The sequence below is a fragment of the Carassius carassius genome, chromosome 15 (assembly GCF_963082965.1).
Source record: "Carassius carassius chromosome 15, fCarCar2.1, whole genome shotgun sequence".
Taxonomy (NCBI): domain Eukaryota; kingdom Metazoa; phylum Chordata; class Actinopteri; order Cypriniformes; family Cyprinidae; genus Carassius; species Carassius carassius.
In genome coordinates this window covers 27,154,891-27,168,263 of record NC_081769.1, presented here as the reverse complement: position 1 = coordinate 27,168,263, position 13,373 = coordinate 27,154,891, and the positions used below count along the sequence as shown (strand labels likewise).

The following is a 13,373-nucleotide window of genomic DNA, read 5'->3' as shown; positions in this document are numbered from 1 at the left end:
ATGGTAAAACGTATTATTAAAAGTTGACTAATGTTAATTGATTTGCAGCTTCATCTTACCTCACTCTCTTTAACGTTACTGACGCTTCGCGCTCTGCTTCTGTGAACAGTAAACCCCGCCTACTTTGATCTGATTGGCCATCTCAGTCATTTTGACATTGACGAGTGCTGTTAGACCGAGGCTTTGATCTGAAGCACCTAGTATGTGCAGTGTTTGCACGTGCATCCATGCAAGTTAATTCTCACACTTTAATAGTATTTGTAGCTCCTAACAGGCTGTGTGACTATGAGAAGTTATTACATCAAACTGTTCGTCATTATACAGTTTTCCTTATTGCTTGCGTGCCAGCGATTATCCCTCTGCGTGCCACTGTTGGCACGCGTGCCGTAGGTTGCCAACCCCTGCTCTAGAAGCTTGTGTTGTGCAATGAACGTCGCTTTTTTGTGCCATCCCAGAGGCACAAAATAACTTTCACTGACTTTTTCATTAACTGTTCCCTCCTTGTGGAATGAACCGCCCAACTCAATCAGAGTCCTTAGCCATCTTCAAGAATAGGCTAAAAACACATCTCTTCCATCTTTATTTGACCCTCTAACTCTAGCACTCGAACAAAAGCAGAAAAGGCCTCTAACACTAACTTGCTCTATTCTTTTTCCATTCTATCAGTTTTATTTTTATTTATATAATAAAAAAAAGCTAATAGCTACTTGCTAACTGAGACTTTTTATAGCAATTTTATATCATTGCTCTTTTGTTGACTTTGATTGCTTCCATTGTCCTTGTGTGCAAGTCGTTTTGGATAAAGGTGTTTGCTAAATGACTAAATGTAAGTGTAAATTTACAAAATGATTTACATATATGAAGGCAAAGGTCTAGGAGCTGCCACCAGGGCAAAATAACCCCTCACATTTACGTTTCAGGCGTGATCTCAAAACATTCCCATGTTTAATTAATTTCTTGAGTTTAGTTTTCCATAATTGTCTGTTTAATGACAGATTGTGTCAACAAAGGTATATGTGAATATAGAGAACATGATATATATTAATCAGAGTATAAAGTGCCACAACTACCAGTAAGTTCCCTGTAAATTCACTTTACTCCCTGTAAATTCAGGGACACTTTTTTGCCAATTCAGTGGGATGGTTTTTTGCAGATGAGATTACTGGGGAAAATATCCCAATTAACTTGAATTTACACTAGTATGTGTCTGAGACCATATAATTGTTTGTTGCGTTACATTAGAAAATTGTGTGAGTTTTAAATAATATAATCGACCTACATCGACTAATTGAACATGGATTTTGTTGGGTTGTGTTATTTTTATCATTTGTGTGACGTAGCCATTTTTCAATACGCAACGCAATTGATGACCGCGAGGAGGCAGTGTAGCGCAAGATAACGAGACAGGTGAAGCTGGAGAAAGAACCGAGTGTCTGTGGCCAGCTTTGTGAGGATAAAAGTGAGACTTTTTACATGACAGTTACAATAAATGTCTTTCAGCTTTGGGGTTTAAACATATACATTTACAGGACTGCTTGGGAATTAATCTGAACATAAATTTCAATATAATTGTATCCCATTGAAGATGGATTGAAGAAACGTTCACATGTTCAAGTTATTTGGTTTGTTTTTGTGGGCTTACACTTTACAACAATAAATTCTCTCCTTGCCTGTTCTTTCCTTTAAAAATAAGTTCTTCATTTTGACCTTTCATTATAACGCAACTTTTATTTTCTACGGGATTGGTGCAGTTCTTCACTAGACGATGTGCCCTGCAGTGAGGTGCTTGTAGCCAGTGCAATAGATCTGTGAATATTTTCGTCGACCTGTTAACCTCTGTCAACATGTTAGTCTACTTGGAAGGCCTGGTGTCCTGTTGTGTTGCCTGGTGCAGAGACAGAGACAAGACTCCCCCAGGGACTTATTTTATTTTAGGACAGACTCTTGAGACTGAGCAATTCGTTTTTTTTTTCAAATATGGACTTTTTTATATTAAACTTTTATATAATTTCTTTGTTAAAATCATTGTTTTAATCCATGCTTTATCTTTAAGACTGTAATTCTCTCTCTCTCTAATATATATTTTATGATCTATCTATCGAGAGCGAGTATATGTTAAATTTATTATTCCTCTATAAATATATATTTTTGTATACTTATTATTAAATGTATATAATCATAATATTTATAAAATCTTGTTTTATTATCATATATTCTACAATTATTTTAAAATAATGATTTTAAGCAAGAAAGCACACATAATATTTATTCTTTATAATATGCTATTGTTATTATGCATGCTATTAGCATCATCATCAATAATAATAATAACAATAATAATAAATCGATTACTACTACTAGTGATGTTTAAATAAATTTTATATAACATATGTTATAATGACGTAAAAAACACAACTTAGGAGGAGTATAGAGAGTCTGGAGAAGTTCTCCAATAAATCCAGGAGCGTCTGTGGAGTGGGCGTGTCTCGTGAGCGAGAGTGTCTGCAGTCTGGCGCTCTTGAGCGTACAGCGCACTTCACTTGAGACACGCAACACAGATCTCGCGCAGTCCGCGCTCGTGAAACAAACCCAAAAAAATAGGGTTCACTGGGAGACACGGCTCGTCTTCACATTTTTTGGGGACAGTAACACCATGGATGCCTTGCGAGCAGTCGCCTTTTACACACTCTTCGTTTTCCTTTGGAGTTTACCGTGCTGCCAGTCAGCTGCGCTTCTATCGCAGAAAAGGAGCAAGGGTGCCAGGAGCGCATATGATGGGCAAAGGTCACCCAAATTTCTTAAAGAGATTTTCGCATCCTCTCCGGGAGCTGGTCGTCGGGATGATTTAAAGGACCCGGTTGTGCCTCACGATTACATGATCTCTATATACAGGACTTACTCCGCCGCTGAAAAACTGGGGCTCAATGCAAGTTTTTTCCGCTCTTCAAAGTCTGCAAACACCATAACGAGTTTTGTAGACAGGGGAAAAGGTTTGTTTTGTTTTCTTACATGCATTATCTGTCTGAATTATGCAATATGCATTTTCAATATTTAGTATTGAACCGTTCTTTTACTTTGAAATCTTTATTGTGATAATGTAATACAGGAAAGAAAAAAAATATATGTAGGCTATATACTTTAACTCAGACTTGAGCAACGATTTTCTGTTAGAAAAGAAAGTACTTTTTTTTTTGCTCTAAAAACCATAAATAGACCTAAATTGTTCTTAGAGGGAAAAATTACTTAAATTGGATGAATCATTTTCGAGGGTTTGTTCATGTGCTAAGGGTCCTGCTTGGGCCACAATTTAATGGTCAGCCAGTATAAAGTTATATTAGTTTTACATTGACCCCAAGGTAACATGCCAATAAAACACTAATTGGTGCGTTTTCTAAATGAAGGCAATAAATCTTTCCCTTAACATCCTCGCGTGCAAGCAGCACGGACTGTTCTCTCAAACTTTATGCAGGAAAAAAAATTAATTTGCTCTTTTTTTTCGATAGGAAGTATATTATTTGTACAATACAAATACAGTCTTTTGCGTTCAAATGTTTAAGACTTTTATTTCGTTTTTTTCAGAGTATAGTTTTTAGTTGCATTTTCTATTTAACAATGTTATGCGCATAAGTTGCAGTGAAATTGGATTTCTTTGCAACAAATAATTGTGTGAACACTGTGGGGGGAAAACGAACGCAGTGCACTTTTCCTCTGCAGACAAATGCGTTCGCAGAAAGAACAGAAGCGCCAACCGATATGATGAAAAAAGCTTTACTTTCCTCACTGATTTTGATTTGATGTGTCATTGGCTATGACCCTTCACTGGACCCTCTGAGGGTTGCTTTGCATCAAACCGCTGATTGGAGTATTTGAACTGGGTGATCTAATTGAGTGTCCATGTCATAACATATCAAACACAGTCTATTCTCCCGTAATGAACTAGTTCAGCCAGAGGAACATCACCAAAAGAGAAGAGCAAAAACTGGACAGGACCTTACGTGTGTTTAGGTTTGGACAATTGTTGCTTTTAGGGCATTTTTGATGGCCTAATAGCCTTCAAATTGTGGAGAGTTTAGTGCATTACGCGGGGTTTCAGATCAAAACGTTTTTATAAGCGCCTCAAAATGCTGTAGCAATCGGTCTGTAACATTTACCATCAACACTTAACGCAAAGATCAAACCGTTCCAGTTGCCAGGCTGCACTACAGTGTCTTGGCTATATGAATCACGCGCGTCATTCGCTGCTGAATGTCATCAAGAATCATTTCCACTCAAGCGCCGTTCAATTATGATAAGGCAGTAATCTTTTTGTGTAACAGGAAGGAATTTCCTTCAAAACAGATAAGACATTTCCCCAAATTTTAGATCGTTATGGTTGCAAGATCAGACAAGGACAAACGGAATGTATGAAAATTACTTTTGGCACTTGTAAGTAACTCATTAAAACGCAGATGGTGCCCCGGTAGCCACACTAAAACTCTCTCTCTCTCTCTCTCTCTCTCTCTCTCTCTCTCTCTCTCTCTCTCTCTCTCTCTCTCTCTCTCTCTCTCTCTCTCTCTCTCTCTCTCTCTCTCTCTCTCTCTCTCTCGTCTTACAGAATCGAATTATTGGAGAAGAATGTTGATTGATTAAAATCGAGCGACTGTGTGGCTGGAGTGATTTATGAATTTCTGTTAGTGGCCTTCACTTGTCTCGGTGATCTTGTTTAGGCCATCGCGTAAACTCGTCCAACTCTTGCTGCTTGGAGTTGTATTTTATATGTAGGATAATCACTTTTGAACGGGGGTTTTGTTTTTGGCAGAAGGGATGAAATATAAGCGGGGTGCATTTTAATGTGGTGGGAGGGAATTCAGAACTGTTAATTATTTGGTGACCTTGTATTCGATTTGTTCGAGGTCTTATAAAAACGCTAATGTGAACCATACGTGCACAGGAACGAAAACAAACATTTAATTTGAATTATTTGACAGTTATGTTGACGCATGGACAAAGAAAGTCAAAATAATATTCATTTTCGTTTTGTTTGTAGTAAATATGAATTAAAACTACAAATTAAGTACCGTTTTTTTTTAAGATTCGATTTCGTTTTAAGAGCAGTGCAGTTATTTTGTATTTAAGCATTAAAAAGCAATCGGCTCTCGAACAGCCATATTAAAATTAGCCTGGTGTTATTCAAAATTATGCACGTATTTATCTGAGATTTTGTTCAGGGTAAATGATATCTGTGCCCCAGGCGTAGTTGGAACGATAATAGTCTAATAGTTCAACTGAAATTCTTACATACACAAGCTCACATGAATTCTGATAAATGCTTCTCGTTTGGTCTGTCAGAGAGATGAAAGGCGGTGATAAAGTGCGACTAGGCCTCTGGATTCCTGAAGGGGAAAGAATGCATTAATTGTGCATTGTTCAACACGTACAGTATGTCGCTTTGTGTCTGGCGCACTCCCCCCCCACTCTCCCTCTTTCTCTCTCATCCTCGCTATGGTTACCAGATCTCTCTTATTTGCGTCGTCACCTGTATACATACTTATGACAAATTATTTTGCAAACTGTTAATTTACAAAAACGCATGAAGGACTATAGTATTATAGCACCAACGTTGCATAAATGTTCCCAATAGAACCAAAACATGCTTTAGATCCACATGAGATCATTTTTACGTTCTAAAAGTAGGCTATCTTTATTTATTTTTTTTATTCTTTTTTTATTCTAGTACTTTAGAAAAATATATAGCCTACCAGTGCTTTTATAGACCCCTAAAAGCAATTCTAATCTTCAGGACCTATAATGTTCAATCAATAATTTTTAATTCCCTTCCAAAATATATCCATCAAAAATGTTTCTTGATGAATAGAGGGTTCTGTACTGAACATGAGGTGTAGAATATTGAAGAACTTTTATTTTTAAGAGTGTAGACTTAGAGAAATGACACATTTTTGCTGCACTGACCAAGAAAAAAAGATTTCTCTAAAAATGTCAACAATTATCTTGTTAATTTGAGGGTTCCAACTGTTCCAGCTTCTTGTCTAATTTTAGAGGGATATTCTTTTAGACTTGCTTTTGAGTGAGTCTTTCCCACTTTTCATCTCAAAAACTAAAATAAAGCCTGATCTCTTGAGAATGTGAGCCAACAATGTGACTATTCAACCATGTATTCTTTTAGTTTTTATTTAGTCTACACAATCTGCATCCATATATTATTAAATATTTTTAAATGTTGTGCATACTTGTTAACAAACTGCAATGATTCATTTTAGAAAAAGAAAAACAGGAAAATATTTCTCAAAAGATGCTGCTGCATCTTCATCATGTTTCTCGTTGTTGTTTTTTTTAACCTAACTACTCTTTTATACCTAATTTTGTGTGTATTTTCCATCTTAAAGACTAAAAGAGAGTCGAAAATAAGGGTTTAGATTTTACCTGGCCCCTTTATGAGAATGTGAGTCACTCTAAGTGAATCTGACTGCAATTATTTCTCTTTATCTTGCAGACGATCTCACGCTCTCTCCTTTGCGAAGACAAACATATCTGTTTGATGTCTCAACTCTCTCAGACAAAGAGGAGCTGGTCGGTGCTGAATTAAGGATATTTCGAAAACCGCCCGGGGATGGCAAGCCGTCCCCATCAGGCGTCTACACTCTTCATCTACTCTCGTGTCGATCAGAGAGGCCGTTGGTTTCCAGATCCCTTGATCTTCAGGATTCCCGAAGAGCAGAATGGGAGGTTCTGGACGTTTGGGGAATTTTTAAAAGCAGGCATCAAGGGAATCAGCTTTGTCTCCAGCTCAAGGTTACGCATGGCAAATCTGACACAGAAATTGACCTAAAGCAACTGGGTTTCCACCGGCACGACCGAACGCAGCAAGAAAAGGCCATATTGGTGGTCTACGCGAGGTCTAGGAAAAGAGAAAACTTGTTTAATGAGATGAAAGAGAAGATCGAGTCTCGGGGAGACGAGGAGGAGGAGGAGAGCGCGCTGCAGTTCAAAGCGCGGCGCAGACGGAGAACTGCGCTCAATAATCGCCATGGGAAACGGCATGGCAAAAAGTCCAAATCGAGATGCAGCAAAAAGGCGCTGCATGTCAATTTCAAAGAGCTGGGATGGGACGACTGGATCATTGCTCCGCTGGACTACGAAGCCTACCACTGCGAGGGCGTGTGCGACTTCCCACTGAGGTCGCACCTGGAGCCGACCAACCACGCCATCATTCAGACGCTCATGAACTCCATGGACCCCAACAGCACGCCGCCGAGCTGTTGCGTCCCCACAAAACTCAGCCCCATCAGTATACTTTACATAGACTCCGGCAACAACGTCGTGTACAAACAATACGAGGACATGGTGGTAGAACAGTGTGGCTGTAGGTAGCGAATCACACACGAGGGTTTGGCACCAAGGCATAAAAAAACTTGAACGATGCGTAAAGACGCGCTTGAGCCGCCCAAACTGCGCATTATCACCTATGCAAAAGGGATTCTTCATCACAGACATTTCTGACGATTTAAACGATCTCCATCGGCCACTGTTCACGGTTGTGCCAAGAGCGCATGTACAGTTTCTCTAGGCTTGAAACAAAATTGTGTTTTAGGAGGTTCGTCGTCATTTTTCTTTACACATGCTGGGTTTCTTTTTGTAATTACGTGTCCAAAAAACCTAAATATTTCTTTAACGAATCGTCTCTCGGACGAGGCAGGTAGAAAAACGCCAGATTTCGTGCGTATCCGTCTGGACAGGATTCACTGAGGATTGTGTTACACCATTATCTCTGTGGACTCAGAAGAATGTGGAGACGGGCACCTGTTCAAATTCATCTGTTAGTTATATGGATAAGATATCGTGTGGTATATGGATAATGATGAATGAGCAAAACGCAGTACCCTGGAAACGCTTTTTACGACCACCAGTGCGTAATTGTAGGCATTTTCATCTTTTGGGGGCAAAGGTGAATGTACCCAAAATAAATAAGACGTAAAGCGATTCTGCTTCATCCCTACAGACAGAAAGAGAGAGACTGACTGACTGACTGATGCTTTTTTGAGGAGCATCGGGTGACGTTCTCGAGTAAATGTTTTTCGAAGCGCCTCGACCTTTCCACAAAAAAATCCACAAAATGTCGTTTTGTAGCTAATTTCTGAGAAGACAAAAAATGGAAATCCATCAACGTTTGCATCTTTACAAAATGCACTTCCGCAACTGTCCTAGTAGTCTGGAAGAAGCGTTTTTCCTATCGACTGACAAGGAAAAAAAGAGACTCGAATGCGAGATTATATTTAAATGCACATTAGCTTTGAATGCACTGTTGTTCATTTTATGAGCTGTAAATATTTGTAAAGTAAAACCTAAAGTGCAACGTGTGAAGAAATGTAAAACCACATTTCTTTGTTAATGTACATTATAAATGCACTCAAATCGCTATAATTTCTATTCTATAATTATTTTATTATTTGTGATGTACAGAGTTTCATGATAATCGTGTATTTCTTACGCTGATAAAACAAATTTAATTTAAAATGTATTCATTATTGCCGAGGGTGGAAATACCATTATCAATCTCTACCTCATAATTGCATAGAATCTACTTTCTGAGGTGCATTCAGTTAGAGTTTAAGGTTTTTCCCAAATATATATAAATATATATATATACAGTATATCAATGGATAATAATCCACACTATTACTGTACTAATAAAAAAAGAAAGAAAATAAATGCACTTTGTGTGGTGCCACTGACTCCTAAGATCCATTTAAATCTTTTGATTTTAAAACCTCTGTAATGTTTGAATTATATATCAATAGCATTTTACTAAGTGTCCAGTGTTTTATTTGTTATTTTTATGTAATCTTCAAAATATATAAGAGCAATCAAGGGTCATATATACACACACACACACACATATATATATATATATATATATATATATATATATATAATTTTTTTTTAAATTCACAAAAATTGTGTGGTGCAACTGACTCCCCAGATACTTTTTATTTTTAAATCATTAAAATTGTTAAGTATATCAATGAAATGTCATGCTGGCCAGCAAAACAATCAGACTTGGTTATAATTGTTAATGTTAAAATTTCCCAATATTTTATGTACATATACAAATACTGATTCTTATTTTCTCCCACATGCAGTTTTTGGTAAAAAGCACACTGTATGGCATATACTACAAGTCTTTAATTCCAAATCATATAATATCAATCTCTCAAACCTTTTAAAAGATAAAGTAATTTTATCAGTGAAGTTAAATATTTGTCCCAGGAAACAGGAGATGATGACCTCATAGAAGCCACTGTAGCAGCTGTTGAAAACCATATTTCAACTTTTAAAAAAATCCTATATGCTTGTTGTTTTCCTGTACACTGCATTTTGGTTTCCATCATTTTGAATGATACATCACTCTTAGTTTTTAACTACATAAATTAAACATGATATCAGTGTCCTGCAAAAAGCCTAATGCTTTATAGATTAGATTAAACAATTTGAATTAGGGAACACACAAGTGCCATTTTTTGGGCCTGTGCAGATGATTTAGCTTTTTCCCCTCCATTTAAGTTGTCATACAGAGTTAAAATGTTTCAGTGCTGTGTCAAGTCTAACATTTCTATTCTTTTTTCACTCAGCAGCTTCTTTTCATGTGTCCATCTTTTGTTTCCATTCTACTGACAGATCCTCTCCTGAGATAATCCAGCTCTTCACCTGATCTGTTTCACATTTTTATTAGCTCTCAGACAGTTTAAAAAACCCCATGGGATTTCTGTGGCTCGTTTTCACCGTGGTTTATTAGCAGAGTTTTTATCCTTGCATACGTTTCTGCTCCAATAATCAGGCTTGTGTAATGGTGCTAATATGTCGTAGAGTAATGCCTCTCACAGTCACCTCTCAGTGTTTGAATAGTGTTGAAACATGTGGACCACAGAGATTTAAGGAAATACATCTCCAGCGTGGATCTGAGTGTATGAGCAACAGGCTGTTTTCCAATGAATTAGCCTTCCGCAGGTCAAGTTTTCTTAACACTGTAATGTTTCCCAATCTTCAGATGAAAAGGTTGAAGGGACGGATTGCTTCCATATAGGCATCGGCCTTGGCCTGGAAGCAATTAGGAAATTGCTTTGAAATGCTATATGTTGTCCAGACTCAGTTACAGTACCGTGTCACTCTACACATGTTTGTTCAAGGAGGGGAAAAAGATGCTAATGTGCTCTTTAGCTGTCTCAGCGAATGACACTTACAATGATAATGTCTTTCAGAATGAGGATGGAGACAGCATGCGCTGTGTCAGGTGGGATCTCATCACCCATTACAGGTCCTATTAGATCTGTCTAAACAGATGGAAACACACAAGAACTCATTCTGCAAGATTTATCATCTTCCCGGCAACACTTCACATTAGGTTCATTAACATTAGTTTATTCATTAGGTAGCATGATTTTGAACAGCATTTCTTTATTTAAGATTTGAATATAGTGCATACATAATATATGTTGATTTTTTTGAAACAATGTATATGACACAATCTATAATGCGTCCTTGCTGAATATAAAAAATATATATTAAAAACATAATAATAACATAATCACATAATAATAATATTCATTATCCTGGTAGATGGAAGCAGATTTTTATCAGCAATGTCTCGTTACATTTTACCATTCATGATTCCTTCAATTATATGAATTTTTCCAGTGCTACACCAAGATGTTTTGGGGTGATGTGCAGTGCCATTTGACCTCCAAACGTAGCGTTTATTATGGCATCCAAAGAGTTTAATTTTGGTCTCATCTGACCCGACTATATTCTTCCCAGTAAATGTTGTGCAGCAAACTTTAAACAAGCTTCATCGTGCTTTTTCTTCAGCAATAGAGCCTTGCATGATGAGCGTATACAGGCCACGGTGGATGAGTTCATTACTTATTGTTTTCTTTAAAACAATTTTACCTGCTAATTCCAGGTCTTTCTGAAGCCCTCCACAAGTGGTCCTTGGCTCTTAGACAACTCTTCTGATAATTCTTTTCACTCCTCTGTCAGAAATCTTGCGAGGAGCACCTGGTTGTGGCCGGTTTATGGAATAATAATGTTCTTTCTACTTTCAGATTATGGCCCCAACATTGCTCACTAGAACATTAAGAAGTATAGAAATCCTTCTATAACCAATGCCATCAGTATGTTTTGCAAAAATAATGTTGTGAGGGTCTTGAGAAAACTCTTTGTTTTTACCCATTATGAAATGTTTCTTGTGTGACACATTGGCCATGAGACCAACATTTTGTATTTTTATAGGTTTATAGGCCATCCGTTGGGACTAAACCAATATTAATTTCCACTGACAAGGGGCAGGATTGCTTTCTAATCACTGATAGATTTCAGCTGGTGTCTTGGCTTTCCATGCCTTTTTGCACCTCCTTTTCTTCATACATTCAATACTTTTTCCCTGTGTCATTCCACTTTTTTAAACAGAACTTAATTTCTAAACTTATTTGTTTTGTTTACTTTGATTGTTACCGGCATGTGGTGAAAGTTTCATGTCAACAGCACCTTTAGAAATATATTTACTGAGAAAAATGGGGATGTGTTCAATATGGGGAAGTCGTGGCCTAATGGTTAGAGAGTCGGACTCCCAATCGAAAGGTTGTGAGTTCGAGTCCCGGGCCGGCAGGAATTGTGGGTGGGGGGAGTGCATGTACAGTTCTCTCTCCACCTTCAATACCATGACTTAGGTGCCCTTGAGCAAGGCATCGAACCCCCAACTGCTCCCCGGGCGCCGCAGCATAAATGGCTGCCCACTGCTCCGGGTGTGTGCTCACAGTGTGTGTGTGTGTGTGTTCACTGCTCTGTGTGTGTGCATTTCGGATGGGTTAAATGCAGAGCACAAATTCTGAGTATGGGTCACCATACTTGGCTGAATGTCACTTCACTGATTAATTTTTGCTTAATACTTATTTTAGTGTGTGTGTGTGTGTGTGTGTGTGTGTGTGTGAATGTGTGAACACACACACATACATGTATATGCACATTTACAACTTCAAATGTAAAAAAATGATTAGAACATGTATAATATATATATGATTATTCACATTAACAACTTCAAATGTAAAAAAATGTATATGTAGATCTAAACCAAACTGAATAATTGTTGTAAAAATATAAATTTTTATATATTTAGATATAATTATGTACATGAACAACTTAAAGGCTAAAAATGTATTAGTAAATCAAAATAGATTTAAAGAAGATCAAAAACTATTAAATATAAAATATTGTTCTTATTTCACGTAATGTATAGAACCTTTCTATACATTTTCTTCTCACTAAAACGTTATAGTAGACCGCATAAAGTTGTGTTGAAAGACACACATGGGATAAGTTTACTTTGGATAAAATAATGGGGATTGCCTTGCTAGATATGATTGGCTTCATGTCAGCCTGACTGGATTTTGCATTTGGATCCTCATTTGAGGTTTTCCGGCACTTTCGAGCACAAAACTGATCAGAATCTGTTTCTTAATCCTTATAGAACATCAGTGAACTTTTAAAGGATAGAAACGGAGACCGACTGCAGACCAGAGACCGTCTCTTATTTGATTATGATTTATGAAATAATGGCTGGGTTCATAGAAAGAGTAGATGATGATCGGAATGCAGGAGATACAGAGGGTGTTTAGCAAAATGGAATGCAGAGTTTACCATTCCGGGTTCCTCAGTGCATTCCTGGACTCAGTGCTGCATTAAGTAAATGGCTCTTCCTGGTCATTGGAAAGCTATCTTCTACTGTCGGGAATACCTCTTGAGACATCACTGTTTATTTGAATGTTATGTCTAATGTGTGCATGTGTGTGTGTGTTTTCTTTCATAAAACTGTACAGTGAAATGCCTGGCAGACGGACAGATACCTTTCAGCGCAGTTTTTGGGAATGTTCTTCATAAATAGTCTTGACACATCACATCTGTGCATGGTGCTATCAGACAGGATTTCAACTGTGGAGGCCTGTGGTAATGCTTAAGCTCGAAGATATACAGTTTTGAGTTTTCTCTTGGTGCTTGGTTGTAAATAAATGCGTCATATATGTTTTTGTCCTCATCATGACGTAGTTTTGGACTGATGCGACTTATACTCAGGTGTGACTTATAGTCCAAAAAATACGGTATTCAATTTTTACTCTATTTACTTACTGGAAGTCAACCTTCAAAAATACACATATATATATCCCTGTAACATTTATTCTTACATTTTTAAAGGAAAATAAGGACAAGGAAAAATTATTTGTTGTAATAATCAACATTATACCTCAAATTCTGTATGTTAAATATATGTAAAAAATTCACATTTAAATGCACATTTCATTTTTTTTTTTTTTTTATGATTCAAATTG

At 37.2% G+C, this 13,373-nt stretch overlaps 1 protein-coding gene across 1 annotated transcript; it reads left to right on the top strand.

The window, feature by feature from the left end:
* The first annotated feature begins 2,539 nt into the window (after positions 1-2,539).
* On the top strand, positions 2,540-8,777 carry gdf6a (growth differentiation factor 6a). Its single transcript, XM_059568290.1, has 2 exons — positions 2,540-2,990; positions 6,491-8,777. The coding sequence occupies exons 1-2, from the start codon at positions 2,654-2,656 to the stop codon at positions 7,366-7,368; spliced, it is 1,215 nt and encodes a 404-aa protein (XP_059424273.1). The 5' UTR covers positions 2,540-2,653; the 3' UTR covers positions 7,369-8,777.
* The last annotated feature ends 4,596 nt before the right edge of the window (positions 8,778-13,373 follow it).

Bases quoted from the DNA above. Each gene is read 5' to 3' on its own strand.
- gdf6a (XM_059568290.1), top strand. From the start codon at position 2,654: ATGGATGCCTTGCGAGCAGTCGCCTTTTACACACTCTTCGTTTTCCTT. The intron at 2,991-6,490 runs GTTTGTTTTGTT...TTTATCTTGCAG, and splicing joins TTTTGTAGACAGGGGAAAAG to ACGATCTCACGCTCTCTCCT.